This window comes from Mycteria americana, chromosome 10, assembly GCF_035582795.1.
Source record: "Mycteria americana isolate JAX WOST 10 ecotype Jacksonville Zoo and Gardens chromosome 10, USCA_MyAme_1.0, whole genome shotgun sequence".
In the NCBI taxonomy this organism is placed as follows: Eukaryota; Metazoa; Chordata; class Aves; order Ciconiiformes; family Ciconiidae; genus Mycteria; species Mycteria americana.
This window is the reverse complement of record NC_134374.1, coordinates 21336568-21353638: the sequence shown is the minus strand read 5'-3', so window position 1 is coordinate 21353638 and position 17071 is coordinate 21336568. Positions and strand designations below refer to the sequence as shown.

Below are 17071 nucleotides of genomic sequence, written 5' to 3'. Positions count from 1 at the left end.
ATATGACAAGATTGAAAGGAACTCTTTGCAGAAAGGAACAAATCATCCAAAAGGATTAAGGAGGCTCAAGCGATGTATTTGTTAGGACTGTTTCAGTCTTTTGGTAGTAACATTAAACTCAGATTTCCAAGGAAGTAATTTCATGTTTACGTATACTGCCTAGCCTTTTTTTCTTCTTCTTCAGAAAATCAGTATTAAATGCCTTGATTGTCTGCTTCTGCATTCCACATGATACTTTTTACTGTTCCTTTCCAGCATGAAATGGTTCATTGTTATCCTTATGTTTTATTGATCCCATCTACAGCATTTTGCTTTCTGTATGCACATAGGACAAGTAAGGTTTTCTGTGTGGTTGTATGTATGGGGAGGAAATCTTTGGCAGCGCTTTACATTTATAGAAGCTCTTTTATAATTGGAGGCAGAAAAATAGCAAGTTATGATATAGACATTGCTAATAAATTATGTCCTTAACTTTTCTGTAGGGATGGAGCTAATTAGTATTCTGAATGCACAAAATTCACTTTAGGTTCATGCATGATTGGAAGCTTCCAAGTCTTACTTTTACTGCGGATTTGAATCTGTAAGTTCAGTTTATTCAGAGCTAAGCTTTGGCTTGCTTCAAAGGAAACCATGTGAAACAGCGTGCGATACTGACAGAAAACCATAAAATGAACAAAACACATAGGAATCTTGGCCTACAAATTAAAGGTCTGTAGTTGTTTTGACAAAGGGCTAGTGTTTCAAATATATAAGCAACTTTGTGTCTGCTGAGTTTTGCATTATAAAAATTTCTTACCTTTTATTTTCTCCTTTGAGGTACTGTCACTCAGTTCATAAGGTAACCATTGGTATTAATAACACATATTTCAAGTAACTTTGGGTTGTAAGCTGTGTGATGTGATGAGGGTAGTGACCGTGCAGTCTGTAAACAGGACAGCTGTTCAAGAAATTTTAATCTTCTAGAGTGCATGAACACGTGAATTGCACTCTGTGTAAGTAATAGCAGAGAAAGGGACCTTTATTAGAGCTACAACACTTACGATATTATAGATCTGAGTGTACTAATATGCACCTATTATAGGAACTTACATCCATTATTGCCTAGCGTGTAGAATATTTTGTGTTTAAGGCTTTAGCTTGGCTTTGGGAATTCACATTTTCACATCCAAAGTATCACCTTTGAAAGAAAAATGCAAGTTTAATTTTCAGCTTTTATTAAAAATGCTGTCCACTGTATAACTGTTGTCCAGTTTTCTGCATTAGGAATTGAAATTGTGCTACTATACTCTTTTCTTTGCTAATGTAACACCACAGTTATAGAGCAGTTCATATGTCTTGACAAAAACAGACAAGGAAACAGTGGCTGGGACCTATCTTGTAATTTTGCAGGAGACCTGCAAAGGTTTTCTGTGTTGCTACATCTGAAATAACTAGCAGTTAGCAAACATGCATTATTTTCTGAACTTTCTGAAAAGATTTTAGGGTCCTTTGGACACAAGATTGCATTTCAGCCAAAGGTTTTACTATTAAGTAATTACTTTAATGAATTACTGAATTACTTTCTAATGGGAAGCTGATCTTTTTATCTTTTTTTTTTCTTCCTTTTTTCTTTTTTTCTCCTTTTAACACTCCGTTATTTATATTTCCCAGTATTGCTGTATTTGGCCTGCTAGAATTTAGTCACTCTAAATCGGCTTATTTTAGATTTCAGGCATAGTAAGATTTTTAGAAATAATAACACTAGCTGATTTTAAGAGGATTGTTGACATGTAATAAATAAGTGTGCACTTCTAGTTTGTTGCAATATTCATTGAAATGAGTTACTGTAGAACATTAGTAAAAGTTTATTATGTGCATGTTGTCTAGCTCTTGACTTTTGTTTAAGATTCGGTTGAACTAAAGACATACATCCTATAACGTGTTTGTCATTTACAGTGCATGAAGATAAGTATTGATAATAAGTATAGGGTGAAGTTGTAGACACAAAACAATGAGCTGTCTTTGCTTGTGTGTCTTTCTCTAAAGGTTCAGAATACTCTTCTTCAATGAAGATTGAGGGCAGTGTTGATCTATTCTTTGTCAGTTAACAGTGTATAGTTATTATATACAATTACAAAATTTGTAATGTTTCAAGAAATATCACTAATAGACTGTCTTAATTTCAGAGTACTTTGTATCACAAAGCAGTCATTTTTATATGGTTATTTAGCACAATATTCTTTTCCTTCCCTATTTCTTTGAGAAATTACTACATTCTATCAACTTACTGGTCTGCAAGTGTAAGTTCATAAGATGTTTTGAACACAACAGACCATGCCACTGTTATAAGCATTAACCAGAAGCTGTTTTTTTTTCCCATTCTTCTCAACAATGAAGCCCACATTACAACTTGTGACCTGAAAGGACATTCATTACAATGTTCAGGTAGTCAATACCCCATGGATTTAACAAAACACTGTGGTGAGATACTGTGGTACTGCAATATGTATGTCTAGAGGCAAGTTATGTGTAGACTTCAGGTGCACTTTGTCACATGCAGTCCTGTCCATAATACCAGAAGTTCTTCTAGCTTATCACATTAAGTGTCCATGTGTCATTGATTATGTATTTACTAATCTACCTAAATGTTACAATTTTTAAAAAACTCTCTAATTTTTTTATTTACATGACAGCCCAAAACAGCTCCGAAAAGGACATTTGGATCCATTACAAACGATCAGGTAAATATACAGTAGGGAGTGTTCAACAAGAATACCAGTTTCATTATTTCAGAGACTACTGTATGCATGAATCCACTGAAAAGGATGTTATGAAAATTTAATAAGATAACAGAGTTGCTTATTGCCTTGATGATGAATCTTGTGATCAGGGCCAGAGCCTCTTAAACCTAATCCTGGCTCGGAGATGGGCATAACCTTGTTTTGCTCAAATAGTTAGGTTATATTGCTTAAACTGGTTTTTTGGATTAAAAAAGTCAACCTTTTTTATTTCTCACTCCCATCCTTCTGTAGTGGTGGAGATAATAATGTAGCACATTATTTTTACCAGTCAGTCATTTTAACGGCAAAAGGTACTATATAAATGTTAATTACCTGTTATGCTTTTCCTATGGACTCATACCCTTCCTAGTGTGAACAAAACCTTCAGATCACTGGGATAATGTGGTTACTGAGGTACAGTTCAGTCCAAATAACAATCTGACCCTAATGGAAATGTTCACTTCACTGAGGTTTTAATGATGATAGAGCCATTTACTTCAACGTCAAGAATTTAATCCTGAAGGGTTTTCTTCATGTTTCTCTCAGGATATTTAACTCTCAATTTCTTTGCTCATAAGGGAGAGAATTAGATATTTGTGGTCTTACAAATATGTTTCTTGAATATTTCATCATTTTTTTGAGTGTTTAGAATGGGAGAACTGTCCATTCTTAGAAAATGTGTTTGTTAAAATGCAGCATAATGTCACACCTAACATTATCGCTTGAACAATGTGAAATAGGCTTGCTTTAATAAGGAGAAAGTGTAATTTTCTGTAACTCTCTTTTTTTTGGTGGTTTAAAAAGATGCATAAACCTGTAATGAATAGCAAGAAATACTCTTGGATAATATTTTTCCACAGGAAATTACTCAACTGTTAATAATTAACTTGGAAGAGATCTTTGCATTCTTTTCTGTTTCTCCAGTAGTTTACTGCTAGTGATGGGGAACTGAAGCTCTGTATTTTATATCAAACTCGTATGCTATCATGAAAAGTATCTTTCTCATACTTGATAGTTAAGGAACAGCAGAAATGGGTACGCATATGTATAGCTGCATGTATTCAAAGTTTATATGAAGTGTTTGTTGTAGTTGTGGGATCTAATGACAGAATAATCAGTGCCCATCTGTCATCTTGTATACAAATAAAGAAGTAAAAGATAGCTGACAGGTTTTTTTGCCTCTAGCTTCTGTTACTTTTTTTTCTGGAAATCTATGTTAAAGCATAGAATATGTAATTCATCGTTTCTCAGTAATTATGAAATTTATTGCAAATAACTGCTAGCCAGATTGAAGATGAAGAGGAAACTCGCACTCCGCCTTCATGAAGAGATCAGCATAGAATTACCATTCTAAAATTTAACCTAATTGGTTCAAAATGTATATCTTGATTTAGAAACAATTTGCAAGGCTTATATTTTCATATGCCTTCTGCTAAAGAAGCCAAAGCTGTATTTGTTGTATTGTTTCAGAATGTGTTCCAGTTCACTTTAGACTGTCCCTAGTTGCAACTTAATGTTGTCACAAATACTGTGCAAGTGGCACAGTAATTTTTGAAATGTGGATGAATAGTTCTTTTCCATGAAAGAAATTATTACTTATGTAGAGTAAAATTCTGGCTTTGAGAAAACAAATCAATGAAAGAGTACAACCTTACATAGAATTAGACCTATAAATGCATTCACTTAACAGTGGGTAGCAAGATACAGTGAATATAAATCTTTTAGAATTAATGAGAAGTAAGGAACCTTGCACACTGAGAACATTTTCTTTCCCTTTGGTCTGAAGTGTCTCAAATCAGTTTAGAACACATGTACAATTACATGAGTAAAGGTGAGACAAGCACAATAAACAGAGAAAGAACCAGGCTGGGCGCAGTTGTTCATTATTACAAGTATGACACATAAAAAGAAAATCCTAATTAGCACCTTTGTCAATGCTTTCTTTTTCTGGTCATCCTATACATTCAGCTTTAGTGATCTGCATTTTAGCTCTGCCCTTATGGAAGATATGGCTGGAAAACTGCCTTTACATCCTTTCTCTCTCTGAAGGGTGAGAGATGGGAGAAAAGATGATAATTGTGGTATTCTTAATCCCTGCTTGTCTGAGGAGAGAGCAGAAGAGGGAATCTAGTTCTAGATTCCAATCTTTATTTTAGCAGACTACTTTGTCAGCAGTAGTGTTTTAAAAGAAGCCATGTTTTTGCAATATATGTAGCATTTCTTCACAATTCCAGGAGTGTTAGTTGTTCAACAAACCCCATGAAAAAAAATTGATTATTTTCAAATTGATCTTGTAGTTCTGTGGTATTTTTTGAAATGAAAATAGTCTTCTTTTATCACTGGGATTGTAATTTTCTCTACAAATATAAAATATATAATGATGAAGAGAGGAATAGTTTTAATGAGTTTTAAAATATATTTCTAATAAACTGTTACGACTTAGTTTTGTCTGTACCATCTAACGCCTGAATTATGTACTAAGCCCCTTTTCAATGATGGTGTTGGTTTTTTATGCTAATGGTTTCAGATCATATCCAGAGTTGCTCCACAAACAGAGAAACAGTCCTTTTATCTTTCCTGTTTTCCTTGAAATTGAATATTGGTTTCGGTCCTCCAGTGTATGCATACTGTCTTGCCTTTGGACATGGTTGAACTTTGGCTTCATTCCTCTTCTCCACAGTCACTCACACAATAGAGAAACCAGGAGTTTAATAACTTTAAGTTAGTTAAAAAAACAAACCACGCCACCCCCTGCCCATTTTTCTAAAGTATCTGTTTCTTCACATGTTTGCTCTGAAGCTTTCTTAAGGCCCTAGAGCTTAAAGGAAAATCGGATATTGCAAAATAAAGGTAAATACATAAATGTGTATTCCTGTATACAGTATGTATAAAAATATATCTTCCATGACAATTTCAGAACATTAATGAGATGTTTCTCTGTTTAAATATACTGTCATGATAAAGTATGTTCTTTTTGTGTCTTGTAGGGTCAAAATGTATTTGGTCTTGATATAATTGAGACACCTGAGGGAGATAAGTGGCCTCAACTGATTGTCCAACAGATCCTGGATAGGGAGCAGAAGGATACCTATGTGATGAAAATTAAAGTTGAAGATGGTGGAAGCCCTCCAAGATCTAGCACTGCCATCCTGCAAGTCACAGTGACTGATGTGAATGATAATCGCCCAGTCTTCAAAGAGAATGACATTGAAGTTAGTGTTCCAGAGAATGCTCCAGTGGGCACCTCTGTTTCTCAGCTCCATGCCACTGATGCAGACCTGGGCTCAAATGCACAAATCCACTTCTATTTCAGCAATCAGATCTCCAGTCTGGCCAAAAGGCTCTTTGCCATTGATAACACCACCGGCCTCATCACTATAAGAGAACCACTAGACAGGGAGGAATCTCCTGTACACAAATTAACTGTTTTGGCAAGTGATGGCAGTTCAACTCCATCAAGAGCAACAGTGACTGTTAATGTCACAGATATTAATGACAATGTCCCATCAATAGACACAAGATACATCATCAATCCAGTGAACGGGACAGTGCTTTTGTCTGAGAAGGCTCCACTTAATACAAAAATTGCGTTGATAACAGTAATGGACAAGGATGCTGATCTGAATGGAAAAGTTACTTGTTTTACAGATCATGATGTCCCTTTTAGGCTAAAGCCAGTGTTTGATAATCAGTTTCTTCTGGAGACAGCCACGTTTCTAGATTATGAAGCCACACGGGAATATGCCATTAAAATAGTGGCTTCAGATTCAGGGAAACCTCCCTTAAACCAGTCTGCAATGCTCCTGATCAAAATTAAAGATGAAAATGACAATGCCCCAGTTTTTACACAGCCTATCATAGGTCTTTCCATCCCTGAAAACAATGCTCCTGGTACTCAGCTGACCAAGATAAGTGCTACGGATGCTGACAGCGGGCGCAATGCTGAGATCAGCTATATCCTGGGTTCTGATGCACCCCCTATTTTCAACCTTGACCGCCGTACAGGCATTCTGACAGCAGTGAGAAAGCTGGACAGAGAAAAGCAAGACAGGTACTCCTTCACTGTGCTGGCTAAGGATAATGGGATGCCACCCTTGCAGACCAATGCTACTGTCACAGTGTCCGTCCTGGACCAGAATGACAACAGCCCTGCTTTCACACATAATGAATATAATTTCTATGTGCCAGAAAACTTACCCATGTATGGCACAGTGGGGCTTATCACAGTTACAGATGCTGACTCTGGAGAGAATGCTGCGGTCACTCTCTCTATATTAAATGGTAGAGATAATTTCATTATAGATCCACTTACAGGTGTAATAAGACCTAATATTACCTTTGATAGGGAGCAGCAGGGGTCATATACTTTCCAGGTAAAAGCTGTGGATGGAGGAAGACTGCAGCGTTCCTCAACTGCCAAAGTGACCATCAATGTTGTTGATGTAAATGACAACAAGCCCGTTTTTGTTATTCCTGCATCTAATTATTCGTATGAGTTGGTTCCAACATCAGCCAGTCCAGGGTCCGTAGTTACTAAAGTCTTTGCAGTGGATAATGACACAGGAATGAATGCAGAGCTCCGCTATAGCATCATAGGTGGGAACTCAAGGGGCTTGTTTACAATTGACCAATTAACAGGCAATATTACTTTGAAAGAGAAGGTAATTACATCAGATCATGGCTTGCACAGACTGGTGATAAAAGTCAATGACCTAGGACAGCCGGAGTCTCTTTATACTATAGCTCTTGTGCATTTGTTTGTGAATGAGACGGTCACCAATAGTTCCTATGTACAAGAGCTAGTGCGCAGGAATATGGAAACTCCAGTTGGCCAGAATGTTGGGGATGGTGAGATAACCCCACAAACCAATGATTATGTCAAGATCATCATTGCCATTATTGCAGGCACTATGACAGTTATTCTGGTCATTTTTGTTACTGCTTTAGTACGGTGCCGCCAGACGCCTAGGCACAAGGTTGTCCAAAAAAACAAGCAGAGTGGGGAATGGGTTTCCCCAAACCAAGAGAATAGGCAGATCAAGAAAAAGAAGAAGAAGAAGAAGCGCTCTCCGAAAAGTCTCCTCCTCAATTTTGTGACTATTGAAGAATCTAAGCCTGATGATCCTGGCCATGAGCACATAAATGGCACTTTAGACATTCCTGTAGAGCTAGAAGAACAGACTATGGGAAAATATAACTGGGCCACCACACCAACCACATTTAAGCCTGATAGCCCAGATTTAGCAAAGCACTACAAGTCTGCTTCTCCGCAGCCTACCTTTCAAATTAAACCTGAGACTCCTGTACCCCCCAAGAAGCACCATGTCATTCAGGAACTGCCTCTAGATAACACCTTTGTGGTGGGCTGTGACTCACTCTCCAAGTGCTCATCAGGCAGCTCGGACCCTTACAGTGTTTCTGAATGCAGCTGTCAAGGAGGCTTCAAGACCCCAGGCCCCATACACACCAGACAGGTAATGGAAATTTTAAGGTGCTCTCTTTCTTCTTCCCTTCTTACTTTGCCATTCCTATAACTCTAGCTTTAAGCACTGCAAAATAACTTTTTCTGCAAGGATTAAAAGTTTGAAAGGTCATATTTGATCGAGGCATTGAAAAGTAAACAATTTGAGATTCATCAGTGTTAAGGGAGAAAATGAAAAGAAAATTACTGTGACTGTTGGCTGCAAGGAAATTGAGCAGTGAACGGTGACATTGGTGGGTGTTCCTGACTGCAGATGGCAGTATGGCACTTCCTGCATCGCCGCAGTACCCAGCGCAGCTCTGTAAGGCAGAGAGGGGTTGTGGTACTGTCCTCTGTAGTATTGTATGCTCAAGAACTGACGTAATCTAGGCCAGGTGGAAAGCAATAAAGCTTTACAGGATCTGATAAGTGGTTCTTAATATTAATGGAGTCTGGAATTGCAGCCTTCGTTTGGGCATAGCTTTACTTCAAGGTCTCTCAAAAGCAGGCAAGGATTTTCCTCTGAGAGTTTCAGTGCCATTTTCAGACTCAAAACATACTGGACTACTTAAATCTGGTGGAATGACACAGTTGACAGGCAAAGTTAGGGGAAAATTAGAGGCATCAGTATAATTGCTCTCACTTATTTGCTGCTGTGCCTGATAAACCAGATATTAGCTTCTCAGAAATTCAGTACAGCAAAGGAAATGCCTAAAGAATCCTCAGCCTAAAATTAGAAATAAAATGAGAACCAAAGACCTTGGTTCTTCTTCAAGACCCTCCAGAAAGGCTTTAAGTCACTGGAAATGGAATCTAATGTCTATCCATATTCTGGAAAGTTTCATTAATAATAAAGCTTTGCTGTTTGTCTGTTTACTTCTCTTTCATCACAAATATCACAAAGTTTTCAGTCAAAATAGTTTTCTAGTTGAGTTTTAATTAGCTAAAGAATTAATCATTAAAGAAACAAGTATTTCAGGGGAGTTTATTTTATTATTGATAGTATATTTTAATACTATTGCTCGGGGACAAATCCTCAGCATGATTGTCTGTTAGACTTTTTGCTCCAGCTGAGGTTTTGAATTTTTTTTCTGTGGGCTTTGTTTTATTACTGCTATAGTGATAACAAAATGTGCCTAAAAAAAGCTCCTCATTCAAAGTAGTCATCATATTTTTGAAAACTGCAGGATGGGTTGTTTCTTTTATTGTATTTTATTCCCCTTACCAACACAAATCTGTGCGGTAGTCCATATCACTATGCTTTATAAAACTTTCATCTTTTTCTGCGGTGCATTAACAGAAAAATTGAAGAGGGGGGGAAAGAATTTCTTATTTCTAAGACATGACAGCGATGAAAAATGTATAGCTTTTTGAGACTTAAGTATTTTCTATTAAAGGTATTTGAATGTGTTAATTTAAATTGCACATAGAAAAGCTTCTTGTGAATTTGTTCATCTGTTTGAACTCTCATAACTCTGAGGAGGGTGGTGCTGTTTGCAGCATCTCTGTAGGCCCGATCTAAGTGATTTTTCAACTGAGTTCTGGTATAGTTCCTCTGAGCCAAAAAGGTTCTTCCATTGTCTGGTGAAATACACTTTGTCATGCAGTAATGCTGCTAACAAAGAAAGCAAGCTCATGACTCTCTAGGTTTTTACTAACGCAGTTCTTCCATCAGAAGGGGCTTTTAAAGTAAAATGGAAAGCAATTCTCTTCTTTAGAAGCTGGTTGGGGAAAAGAGCATTTTCTTTTATCTGTACCTGAAAGGTCAATGACAGGGGCTTCCTATCTGGAAGAGCAGAATAGAACTGGGGTTTTTTAATACTCATTACCTGATACTAGCTTATCTTCATATAGCTGTACCTGAATTATATTAGTATGATGGGCTGAATATATCAAAAAGAGATTAATATTACTATTTGTATTGATTTTGTTAAATCTACAGTTATCCTTCTTTTAGGTTTATTTTTCTGGATGAAAGTGATCACATCCTTGGAGAAAGTATAACTACTCACTATCAATCGTGTTTTACACTAATTTGAAAACAACATTTACTTTTAAACACGTGCATTCACATTTTCATTACTTATTTAAATAAAATATAAGTAATTTGATTAATGTATTTATTTACATAAATTGGGCAAGCAAGGCCACTAGAGTTAAATTCTTTGAGTTGGACATGATCACAAAGGTAGAATTGTATTTCATGATAAGTAAAAACAAAGAAAGTACTTCATAAACGTCAATGGATCTTTTAAAAGTCAGTCTTACTCCTAACCTGGTTTTGTATATTGTAGTTAGTATAGTTTTATCTTCTGTGGGGCTATAGAAGGTGGCTCAGGGCAGACTAACTTAGAGTTGTCACTGTTAGCCAGTAAAGAAACGAAACAGACAAAAATAAGCTTCTGTCGCAGTGCTTCAGATGTCATGCTGTCCCGCCATCCTCCAGCCTCAGTGACTAACAGGATGTTTGTGGTTAATGATGCATTTGTGTCGTGCACTCTCTGAATTTTCAGAAAACTGTAGGACAGCCTGGAGAATTTAAGGATCATAAGTTCAGTTAAAAAGGGAGACGTGCTAGTTTGAAAAATGAAAATAAGATGTCTAATGTGAGAAAAAATATTTTACTTTATCACTAACAATTACTGTAATGCATCCCTTTTACAAGCCAAAAGCTGTCTGAAGGAGACTAAAGAAGATTGCATTCACTATGAAGGTATCTCTTCAGTTTCTAATGGGTGCTGATATTCATAGGCCACACATCTCAACTGTTCTTATTTTTGTCCATGCAAGACTTTCTACTCAGATATTTGAAATAATATTGAGTTAAAGCTAAAAATATATGTTTTCTTTTGAAGCTCTAAATTTTGTGTATGTCTGAATGGTATTGATTCAGGTCTTTAAAGAAAGGAAATAATGTGTTTGCTTTACTGATAAATTTTGTCTAAGTGATCTATAAAATGACAGAAAGTCATTATAACAGTTGTACTCAAAAAGCATGCAAGAGCAGATGGGAAGGTTTTTCTCCTAAAAACCCCAAATATCTCTTTAGTGGTCATGTGGGCAAATAAATACAGCAATGCAACAGCTGAAATTTTTATGGAGAAGGAACCAGAGACTCCTGAAACAGCTGAGGACACATTGAATCATGAACTACAGAAAGTTGAAGAGGGAAAAGTATGGTCCTAATGTAATCTCCTCTAAGAGAGAGATCAAGCTTCTGTTGTACTTGTATGTGAGAAAGGGCAAGGGAGAGAGATATCAATATTATTTTGAAGTTACACAGTAAGAATTAATAAATACTGCTGACAGCAGACCTTCAGAATAGCATGTTTTCTTTTGGGATGTAGTAGAGAGAATTCTTTTAAAGAAGTTTTACCAAGTGATAAATTGTGAAGGGGCTTCTTATTCATAATAATGTTTTTCAAACTAGGATATTTGGGGGCTCATAAAATCAAACTGACTTTCAGTGTCATCAGATTTTCATTGTTTTGGTAGTCGTGGGCCTCATAGAAAGTTGCATTTCTTTGGTAGGAAAACATACAGCACCTTTAAAGTTTATCTGTCTGCAAGCTTTGTAAAACTCAATTGCTTTTGACATTTACCTTAGTGAGAGCAGACTATGTGAAGTATTCCATACTGACACAAATCTTCTAATTCTTTTTGCATTTGCGCTGGAATGATGAAAAGAAAGGAGAGGTTTTTCCAGTCTAGCTTCCATGTAGTATGTCACACAATTTAAAAATCTGAAATCTTTGCTCAAGGACTTTAAACAACTTTCAGAGAATTGAAATGCCTGTCTAGGTATCAACCTGTCTATTCAAAACATGCTTAATTATAGAGTACAACGTTATCTCTGGCAGCTTGATTCAAAGAAGCTACTACCACAAAGGTTCATTAGAACTTCCCATGCTTCCTCCTCCTTGTCCCTTTCTTTTAATTAATGCTATTTCAGTCAGTCTTTTCATTTGAAAATAGTGTAATGCATACTATAAGAACAGTAGAAATCTTCAAAAATAAACACCCAGTCACTCAGGAAGGGTCCCGTGACCTTTTCTATTGTCATTTTAAATTTTAACTTAAGAACAAGTTTTATCTGACTTTGTGTTAGTGAAGAAGTGTGACTGTTCATGAAAGCAGCACTGGAGGACTTGGTTCAGTTTCCGTCCACCTCTTCCACTCACTGAGCTGGAAGGTGCAATCATGGTCTGAATCTATGATTGCATGCCTTTTGCTGGTTCTCCCTGCTTCACAGTGGACTCTGGTCTGTATGTCAATTTAGCTCCACTGCTAGCACACTATACCATCTTCGGGAAGTTGTTGAGGGAGTGAAGAGGCATGCAGATTGATTTTTCCCATATTTACTACTGCAAATCTTCATTAGTTGATTTTAGTTGCCAGTATTCTATCATCTGTGAATATATCCATACTTAAGAATAGAAATTTCAGATGACACAGTGATCTCTGGTCAACTTGCTTGTTATAAACTGACTGGAGATAGACATATTCCTTATAGAAATCTGAAGGGGAAGTAGACCTCATTGAAAATACATTGCCTTTTTGGGACCCTACTGTCTCATTAGCGACTGCTTAGACCTGCTTACAGTTATGGTATGTTTGGTTTTCTGATTCTGATTTGAAATGTGGTGAAATGTCGTTACGGCTTCCCACTCACTATGAGAACAGTGTGCTTAGGATGTGAATTGAAAGACTATTGCACTGTTCCTGAAACTAATAGCTCTGAAAACTCACCTGTTATGTAAATCTTTAGCTGCAGGATTTATTGTTTTGTTTAATAACAGCGAGACTAATGAATTTAATCTAGTATACGGTAATAATCAGGAGGCAGTGCTGATGCTTCTGGTATGTAAAGGAGTATAGAGATAACACTGGTACTTTGCATTGACACATACAGAGTAAATTACACTCAAAGAACATTTTCTTCTAAATATCGGCTAAATAGCTGTCAGTATAAGCCCTTCCTAAAAGCTATTTCAAAATTGAGTACTATGATTCTAAATATTCTTGTTATTTTCTCTTAATTTTCTGGCTGGTAATTTTGCTGGTAGTTCCGATATGCTGCCATGTATATACATTTCAGAAAAAAAATGAAATTCACATCTGGAGAAAAGATTTCTGACTGAAGGGTAAGTGAAAGTCTTTGACTCAGAAGTTAGTGAGCAGTTACTTAAATGTGCAGTACTACTGAAGTGAAGCTGGTAAAGAAAATGTTTTTCCTCTATGGAACACTTTGACAAAAAATTTCAGAATTGTTTTTTTAATATGTATTTTTCACTGAAAAAGCATGGGGGAAGCTATCTGGAAAGTGCCTCCCTTGCCTCATAGTAAAAGACAAAAACAGAGCACAAATGGGAAGAAAAGCAAAAATAAATTAATGTTTTGTGTTGGGAAAAAATGAAAAACTTTGAATGTAACACTTAAGTAAAAGCTAATTCAGAGAAAACGAAGGCTTTTTTTTTCCCAGTAAGAACTTGTTGACTGAGTTTATACTGAAGTTGGTAGGTGAAGATCCAGCATTAATAATTGGGTGATTTTTATGCAAGTTAGAATGATATGCAATTCTCTCTCCAATAGCAGGTTGCCTTGGGGTAATAGCAGCATAAGTTTTCCTAAACATTAAGAGCATTTCACCTTCATGTTTCAGTGGGATAACTGAACAGTTTACTCTCTTCTCCTCGTGCCCCTACTTTGTTTTTTTTAAATGACCTATAGCTATAAACCATTGTCAACAAAGAAGTCTGATTTAACTGCAGTTTAATTTTCACACTTCTTTCTTTTCATATTCTCTCCCAGAAGGTATTGCACTCAATAATCTGCAGTTGATAGCAATTTCCTGACCAGTGAGTGGCTAGTGTCTTGGTGACTGTGGTATTGATAGTGCTTTCTTTCCTGTGAAATAATTGATCGGAATGGCTTAATTTCTGTGAATTTTTAGGACTCTAGCTCTGTTGATGATAAATACAGATTAAAGATGCAAAATAACTCTTCAAATCAAAATATTTTATGCTCTTTGGAACGATGCTTTTGAATGAAGTCTGCTAAAACCCTGTAGAACATGTTGTAGGTAGTATGGTAGTCTTCTGATAGCTATAATCTTGCAACAGCACTTGAGGTTTTGAGCTGATCGAGCAAAAAAAAAAAGTAAGAAACCTAGAATAACATATATAGAAGCCATTTCTGTGGCTCCTTCTGTTTCAGCATTTTTGCTATGTGTATATAGATGTGTGCAGATCTTTGCTTGTGTATAGAAACCTGAAAACACACACACATCAAAAATGGTTGGTTACTTAGAACCGCAATAGTTCAGTACTTCTCAAACCATACAGTCATTGACATGGTAGAAATTTGGAAACAAACTTTACAATATATGGGGAAAATTATGCAGGAAAGGGCTTTTCTCATGCTGTTTCTCTGTTTGCCAGCTCTGAACGTCATCGCATCTGATGTTATATACTGAAGTCGTACGTGTACACAATGATGTTAAGCCAGCAAACATGAAAACAAGGAAATAGCACGAGAAAGCCCTTTGTCCTGTCTCTGATTGCCGAAGAAATTTATCGTCTGATCTCCAGAGGGGTTTGGAAGTGACGATGAACTGTTCAAGCTGCCCTACTGAAAGGTATCAAGGGCAAGAATTTTTTAAAAAGAAAAGACAAAGAAATTTTAGTACATTGTGCTATAGTGTTCTATAACGTAGTTTTGCTAAGAAAAAAGTAATGTGACCCATCCTTCTTCACAGTTGACAATTATGGTAAATTTATTTTGCTTGTAATCTTCTTGTCCCAGATTTTTTCCTTATTTATTTTAGTTGAAACAATTAGGAATTTTGTTTCTATAAATATATTAAAAGGGAGCAATAAATTTTATTCATACATTAAAAAGAGAATGTAAAGTTCTTTATACTCCCTGCATTTAAAACAAATGAACTGTTGTCACTTATAGCACCATTATACATGTGAAGAATTAAGTGTTATTTATATCTATTCCATAATATTTTTAATGATGATATTGCTGCTATGGATCATAAATAGAATTGATCAAATCACTGCTTTCTCATTTTATAGGCACAATAGTAGTAGTGAAAAATGAGTACTTCCTGCTTTCTTATTCACATTTTATAATAAATGATCACCTTTTAGATAACTGGAAAGTATTCACTTAACTTTTAAAATTAAAATTTAATTTGCATTTTGCTTGCTGAAATCTAGATAATGTCTGTGTAACAGGTGCCATACATTTAACCTTTTGAAGTACTTTTATTTAAAAAAAAGAAGTCGTAAATCCAGTGGCTTGCTTTTCAGTGTGATAAAATAGGAAATAGCATACATACTTTTTTTCCACTGTTAGCCAGCACAGGGGGAAAAAATGGCCTACTGTTGTTTTTTTTTCCCAAATTATTTCTCTATATAGTTAACTTTTTTTTTAATTTAAATTTTTTACATTATAATTTGTTATTTAGCACAGATCATTTAAAAAATAAAATTTGAATATCATAGCTTTGTTTGCAGGTTGGTTGCAAGTTCTTGTATATTGCCTCACATTTTAGGGAGTAATGCTTAATATGTATCATCTATAATATTAGAATTTCATATGCAATGCAAAAATCTCTTAGGAAGCAAAGGAGTATAAAGAACCCTGTTTTCTGCACTTATATGAAGACATGTAATATTAGTTTGCTAGAATAAAATGAAATACAGACACTGCTTTTAACTGGGATGTATACAGTATATATAACTTTCTTTTAAAGAAAAAGTTATTAGTGATTCATGAATTAGACTACAACATGGAATTCTTACACATTACTGTATGTTTGATGTAAAGATATTTATAGGCTTGTACTTAATAATCACGTTGCCTCAGTTCTTGGACTGTAGAATGTCGACCATGACTGTTGCCTATAGTTTCCTGCACATTTGCTATCTGGCTCTTTTAAAAATGTGTATTTGGCTATTTGATCTGTAAAATAAATTCTATTAATAATGAAGTACGTATTGTAATTTAGCATATTGTATTGCATAATTATAGCTATGACTGTTACAGAAAATTTTTCATTTCCGATAATGAAATCATTTTCTTGGGAAGAAGTTTATGTATCTGTGCGACAGTTTTGCTATTCCTATTTATCATACCCTTGCAGCATTTATGCTTTAAACTAAAAACCCAACACTTTCAGTGGTTAGACATACAGTAATGATATTTATTGACTCAATGCCACAATTCAAACAGTTGCTTTGGGTTGAAAGTTAATTCCTAACATAGTAAGGAATTTATTCAAGTATTGTTTAGTGTAACAAAGATTGGTCCTGCCTGTTGGTATTACAATCGTTCGCTTAGATGCTTTGTATGTGGATGATGGGAAACATTCAAAGATACTTGTTAGGAGTAATAATGCTTTGGCCTAGTAGAGTTGTTTGTCAGGAAGACAGCAGGATTTCACAGACTTTCAGGTTCTGGTTTTTCTTTGTTTTTCGAATCTTTGGATTTCTGTTGTTATGATAATTAGGTTGGAGTTCCTTGATGAGAAAACTCATACACATAAAATTAATGTTTGATTAAGAAAAGCACCAAATAATTTGAATGCTTACATTGAAACTTTTTTTTTTTTTTTTAATTTAAAAACAAGGGATCGTGAATTGAGATACTGGACTAGGTTAATCTAATCTAACTTCAAGCATGTAATTTAGTCATCTCAAGTGGACATATTGCTGCCCTCAGTTTTTTCTCTGGTAGTGAAAAGGCATAGATATACTATTGCAGCTTATTTTGATTTTAGGACTGCATGCCCTATAAAAGCACCTATTTTCACTGAGTATGAAGAGAATCTTTGAGAAGT

General features: G+C 35.6%; 1 protein-coding gene across 4 annotated transcripts in view; it reads left to right on the top strand.

The window, feature by feature from the left end:
- PCDH11X (protocadherin 11 X-linked) overlaps positions 1-17071 on the top strand; it is a 516015-nt gene that overhangs the window by 73811 nt on the left and 425133 nt on the right. For 2 of the 4 annotated variants that reach the window (XM_075513176.1, XM_075513175.1), the window contains 2 exons: positions 2673-2720; positions 5747-8233. In XM_075513176.1, coding sequence (XP_075369291.1) covers positions 2673-2720; positions 5747-8233 — 2535 coding nt within the window. Of the gene's footprint in view, positions 1-2672; positions 2721-5746; positions 8234-13318; positions 13365-14660; positions 16329-17071 lie in introns of those variants that run through there. The other 2 variants (XM_075513177.1, XM_075513178.1) reach the window with 2 other exon arrangements.